The sequence below is a fragment of the Bos grunniens genome, chromosome 25 (genome assembly GCF_055505025.1).
Source record: "Bos grunniens cultivar Pamir isolate PY7600 chromosome 25, Bosgru_T2T1.0, whole genome shotgun sequence".
Classification (NCBI taxonomy): domain Eukaryota; kingdom Metazoa; phylum Chordata; class Mammalia; order Artiodactyla; family Bovidae; genus Bos; species Bos grunniens.
Window position 1 is genome coordinate 7,161,919 of NC_141189.1, and position 6,000 is coordinate 7,167,918.

Below are 6,000 nucleotides of genomic sequence, written 5' to 3' on the forward strand. Positions count from 1 at the left end.
CTGTTGCTGAGCATGAACTCTAGCACAAGCGAACTTAAGTAGTCTCAGGCTTAATTGCCCCACAGCATGTGGAATCTTCCCAGGCCAGGGATTGAACCTGTGTCCCTGACACAGGCAGGTGGACTCTTAACCATTGGACCACCAGGGAAGTCCTCCAGAACTTTTTCATCTTCCCAAACTGAAACTCTGTATCCATTAAACAGTAACTCCCAATTCCACCTCATCCCACCTTTGACAATCGCCATGCTGCCTTCTGCCTCTATTCTGAATTTGATTACTTCAGGGATATCATATTACTACTCATAAATACTCACCCAGTATTCATCCTTTTTGGACTGGCCTATTTCACTTAGCATAATGTCCTCAAGGTTCATGCATGTTGCAGCATGTCTCAGAATTTCCTTTCTTTTAGAGACTGAATAATATTCCATTGTATGTAATATACCATTGCATTTTGTTAATTCAGTCATCCGCTGATGGGCGCTTAGATTGATTGGTTCCACTGTTTAGTTATGAATAAGATGGCTATGGACATGGGTGTACAAATATTTCCTCCTGCCCCTGCTCTCAATTCTTTGAGGTGGATACCCAGAGGTGGAATTGCTGGATCACATGATCATTTTATATTTCATTTTTTGAGGAACCATCATACTGTTTTCCACAGTAGCTATACCAGTTTGCTTTCCCACTGATGCACAAGGGTTCCATTCCTCCACATCTTTGCCCAACAGCCTCCATTTTTAGGAATGAATTTCACCCATTGGCATATATTGTAATCCCAGGCTTATATTGTAGCCTCCCTCTAGGTTGTTAACTGCTGGAGGGAAGAGTCTATATTCTGTCCCACCCCTGGGTCACATGACTATTTGTTTCTCATCACCCTTCTTGCTTCTTGGGCCCCACTTGGTTGACTGATGACTCTCGGTTCCAGTCGGGGCAGCGTCATGGTGGAACACGAAGTCATCATGGAGGCCAACTATACTTCGGGGTACCTGGAGCTGTTTGAAAACCTCACTAAGATTGTAAGGGCCAAGATTATGAGTGAGACTGGACAGCTACACGGGAATTCTAAAGAGTGCAAAAGTAAGCCCCCCGAAAACCCCTTGATGTTGGTGGTGAAAGGATGGGTGGGGCCCCTTAGGGAGGTCTCAGGCCCACGCCCACGTCCTGCACCTCTCATCTCTTCTGGAACTCCAGAGACCTCCCTCGAGGAATCCAGATGTCAAGCCTGGGTACCTTCCCCATATTCTGCGCTGCTCCCAGCAGCCCCTCTCAGTCCTGGGCTGAGGTGGTCAGCAGCCCCAGTGACCCCCTCAGAGCCAGCCCACAGCCTCAGCTGCATCTACTAGTCTTGGTCACAGCAAGGAGGAAAGGGGAGGCTGACTGCTTCCAGCGGGCGGGGGGAGGCACATCTGTTTTTCTCTTTCTCACCACTCTGGGCAGACCTCTCACTCCTGTGCTACGATGAGACGGCCACCTCTGTGGACCCCGTGAAGGTCGACTTTGACCCGCAAGGTGAGCAGCTCCATGGAGAGTGGACGGTAAACCTGCAGGATAGGGGGGCCTAGGGACGGGTTCATCTGGCTGACACTTCCTGCTGGCCCCCCACCTGCCCCCAGAGCAATGCACTAAGAAAGCTGCGAAGGAATTCGCCCAGTTCTACTACGTGGATGAGCTGGATGGTAAGCTGGCCTGTGTGACCAAGTGCACCCCAGGGACGAAGTCGGAAATGGACTGTCACCACGGCAGGTGCCAGCTGCAGCAAAGCGGCCCCCGTTGTCTGTAAGTGCTTGTTCCCTCTAGGCCAGCATCTGCCCTCTCTGGTAGTAGGGTCCCACTCTCCCCGAAGGTCATCCAAGAGTGCAGGGTGAGGGTGGACAGAGCTCACAAGGCACCTCCAGCCCAGCCTCTACATCCCTCTTTCCTCTTCCCAGGTCTCCCACCTCCCACTCCCATATACCATGGGAGCGGGAGGTACAGATTACATACACAGGCCTCATAGAACCAAGCAGTCCCCTTTCTGAGAAAGTTCCAGTTATCAATTGCAAATCTGTATCTATGGACCTCTCTCTTCATCTATCATTCATGTCCCTAACAACATCCCAGCCACCATGCCACCATGCCATTATCACCTCCTTGCTGGCGTGCTACGTCTTAAACTAAAGTACAAAATATAAAACATGGTGACAGGCCATCCAAGTGCCAGCTGCTTAACGATTACTGTGCTTAGCGATTACATGCTTAGCGATTACGTGGGTGAACATTACGTGCGTGGGATGAGGTGCCCAGCCCTCTCAGATTCTGCTCTGTGGATCTGCGGTCCCTGCACCCACTCACCACCCGTTAGACTTGGGGAGTCAGGGAGGGTGCCCAGCAGCTGCCCTTAGTGGGTGAGATGGTTTCCTGTGCTTTGACATTGATCTTTTTTTTCAGGGGCAGGGGGCAGGGGGTGCAGAAATTGGGTGGGTGAGGGAAGCTGGTGGACTGGCCTGAGCTTGTGTGTGTCCCCAGATGCCTGAACTCAGACACACATTGGTACTCGGGGGAGACCTGTGAATCCAGCACCAGCAAGAGCATGGTATATGGGATTGTGGGGGCCGTGGTGGCACTCCTGGTGGTCTTGGTGGTGGTTCTGATCGTCTTACTCAGCCGATCCCAGAGAAAACGGCACAGGTAAGCTTCCAAGGCTGGGCCTGGGGGAGAGGTGACCATAGTCAGAATATCCTGAGGCCCTGCTGAGGCCCAACAGGGGTGGGTGAGGCCCTGCCCCACACCCTCGAGTCCTTCCTAGTTCCTGCTGGTCCCTCCCAGCTCTGTGTCTAGCAGAGGGCAGCCTGCGATCTGATAAGACATATCCGCTTGGCAGAGAAATGGAAACAGAGACTTATGTACTGAAACTGGATTGTGTAATGAAATTACCTGGTGCTTATCACCTTGGCTGCCACAGAGCAGCACTGTCACACTAGGACGCTGGGAATGATCGCTCTCTTCCCAGCTGTAAGAGACTGAGTAACGTTCTGTACAGAGCCCAGCCAGCAGGCAAAGGAAACTGCCCTGACTCTAGTCCGATGCCCCCAGCTCACAGATAAGGTCACTGAGGGGTGGGGGTGGGGGGCAGGCGATGGGGACATCTCCAGGATGTCTATTCGGTTTCTACCCCTGCCACTGGGGGCAGGCCCCTCCCTCCCTGACTCAGGGCTTGGCCAGAGCAGATTCTTCTGGAGGCCGAGGTCAGAGGTCTCTGAGCCCTTCCCCCACCTCTCCGTCATCAGCTGCTCATGTCATTTCTGTCAGGAGGCAAGAGTACGACGTGTCTCGAGAGTGGCAAGATGCAGGCTACCCTGGCAGTTTTGAGAACACAAGCATCTGGGAAGGTAGATCTTATCAGGGGCCAAGGCGGGGCAGGCTGGTGGGGGTGGGGGCGGCGTGGAGAAGTACCAGTCAGACTCCCAGTGGCTGTGGGTGACACGCACACACGTCCTGCCAGCCAGTCCTGCGTCTGCCGTAATAGCCAGACAGTCTGCAGCCTCCTGACCCCGAGTCCCCATGGGCAGCCCTGCTGACCCTCCAGCCTTTACTTGGCTTCTCCCCATCAAGTTCCCTGCATTCCAGTCTGTGGCCCACCGCTTTGCAGACTGTGCTGCTTCTGGTCGTCTGAATCTCTGCACATCCCCATCCCACTGTTTCCAAGATCCAGTTCACACGCGGTCCTTCCACGGAGCTTCCCGTGGGTTCAGCCCACTCTGGCTGCCAGAGCTGCTCATAACGACTGAGAGCCTGATCCTTCCCCAGAGCCCAGCCCCAGCGTGTCTCACACACAGTGGGATGACGGGCCATGGCCAAGTGAGGCCGTGTCCCAGGATGGGAAGGGAGAGGGGTTTTCCAGGCAAGGGTCTCTGCTGAAGAAAGGGCGTAGAGGTGGAGAAGAAGTGGCCTGTAGGGAACCAAGGGCGGGTTAGTGGGGCGGGAGAGTGACAGAGCTAGGTCAGGACTGGTCAGTGGCCCATGGTGGGGGGACCCATTGGAGGAGCTTGAAGGGAGGGGGACCAGACGTGCATTTTGGGTGGCTCATTCAGGAGGATTTGAGGGGGACACACGAAAGTGGGGAGTTCAGGGAGCGAACAGCACACTAATGCAGGCCAGGGATGATGAGGCTGAGTGAGGGGACGGTGGGGACCAGGAGGTGTGGACAGCAGTCAGCATAGTTCAGATGCCAGTGAGCTAGCTGGGCAGGGCCTGTCGTTTGCAGGCTCTGGGAGGGGATGACGGAGACGGGGGGCAGTGGGCAGTTAAGTGCAGAGGGAAGATACCCCAGATCAGGCCAGTCTGAAGTCTGCAGAGAGGCCTGTGGCCTACGGGCAGTGCTGGGGAGTCAGCTTAGCTCAGCGCACATTGTTGGGGAGAGCAGGCGAGGAGGGCAGACGGTGGGGGAGGATCTTGAGGGAGGGAGCAAAGGAATGATCAGGAAGATGCCAGGTGGACCTGAAACCCGGTTCTGAAGGTTGAGGAGCGAGTTTCTTTGCATGATGGAGACAGGGAGTGCTGGACTCATGCCAACTCACACAAGAAGATTCCAGGCACAGTTGCTTCTGTCTGTTGTCACTACCGTTGCTATGAGGAAGTGTGCCCGTTGACCCCAGGCAGTCTCGCCCTCCTACCCACCCTAAACCAAGTGACTCCTTGGGGACCCACTCACCAGGCCTCGACTTTTGCCCGTGGCGCATGTCGGAAGGCAGCTCCCATCCCCTCCTGTCCCTGAGTCATCCCGGGCCACCTCCCCAGCCCCTCTTCCGCATCCCTGATAAGCTGGGCTGGGGGGAGGATGGATGGGCAGTGGGAAAGGAGTTTAGCGCAGCTGTGGGGCCAACTCCCCAAGCCCATCCTTTTTACTGCAAACAATCCATCCTGTGTGTCTCTTCTGCTTCCCCCAGGCTCACTCTCACCCCAGTACCTCTCTTTACAGGTCAGGATCTGAAGGGGGACACGTTTGGCCTTGAAAACATCTACAGAAACTTCCAGCCCTCCTTGAGGAGCGTGGACCCCACTACAGAGGTGACTCAGGAACCCCCAACTCCCCGCACCCTTCCCCCACAGCTAGGGGCTTCTCTCCTCTGTCCACTGCCTGGGGCTGCCTGGGGAGGGTGGGCCTCCCTCCGGCCCAGAGGCAGCTCACTACCCCTGGACACGGCCATCACTGGGGCCCCCATTGGTCTCACCTCCTCTCTCCCACCCTCCCCAGCTCCACATTCAGAGGCCCACAGTGGTGACAACTGCTCAGTGATGGGGACAGGGACTGCCACCCCTCACTCAGATCTGGGTGATGAGGCTGCGGCCAACAGAGCCCTCCACGGCCCCAGGCTGCCAAGAGGAACCTGAAGTCCGAAGTTGTCAGGCCCGAGGATGACCCTCTCAGAGAGAGCGGGCTTGCCCTGTCCTCACTGCTGGGAACCAACGCCCTCTGCTCCCTTGCCCTCCAGCCAGGAGCCCAGAAGCATCTTGTTTACTCTACTTATGTTTACTCTACTTGTGTTTACTCCAATTGTTTACTCCACTTGTGACACCTATGCAGGAATTTCCTGCCAATAAAGGACAAGTCTTATAGAGCTGAGCATGGCCAGAGCAGTCTCTTCCCCTCCCCTGCAGGGAGGCCTGCGAGTCTGGGAAGGTCCTTCTTGGAAGAGCACTGCAGGGTTGGACACCACATCTGGGCCCCTTCCTGTGCCCACGTGTGGAGCCCGGGGCCCGTCGTCTGCTCCAAGCCCGGGCTGGATCAGGCCCACCTCTGCCAGAGGGTTCTGTGGCAGCTGAGCTTGGGGTCACATCCGGGAGTGGACCTTGGGCCAAGGGAAGGAGGAGCGGGAGTCCCCAGAAGGCAGAAGAGTGAGCATGTTGCCCTGCTGACCTTGAGAGGGGCCAAGGTCACTTCAGATGACCCCAGGGGCTGTGCTTACCTTCGAACCCCTCAGACCCGAAAACTCTCAGCCCTCCTGGGGCTGGGCA

The 6,000-nt window shown here is 55.9% G+C and overlaps 1 protein-coding gene across 1 annotated transcript in view; it reads left to right on the plus strand.

Annotated features, from left to right (window-relative positions):
* Nucleotides 1-5,603, plus strand: part of LOC147344901 (uncharacterized) — a 29,758-nt gene extending 24,155 nt beyond the window's left edge. Inside the window, exons 6-12 of the mRNA XM_086374282.1 lie at nucleotides 932-1,083; nucleotides 1,444-1,515; nucleotides 1,620-1,782; nucleotides 2,512-2,673; nucleotides 3,295-3,374; nucleotides 4,964-5,052; nucleotides 5,240-5,603. Coding sequence (XP_086230408.1) covers nucleotides 932-1,083; nucleotides 1,444-1,515; nucleotides 1,620-1,782; nucleotides 2,512-2,673; nucleotides 3,295-3,374; nucleotides 4,964-5,052; nucleotides 5,240-5,281 — 760 coding nt within the window. The 3' untranslated portion in view covers nucleotides 5,282-5,603. The remainder of the gene's footprint in view (nucleotides 1-931; nucleotides 1,084-1,443; nucleotides 1,516-1,619; nucleotides 1,783-2,511; nucleotides 2,674-3,294; nucleotides 3,375-4,963; nucleotides 5,053-5,239) is intronic.
* The last annotated feature ends 397 nt before the right edge of the window (nucleotides 5,604-6,000 follow it).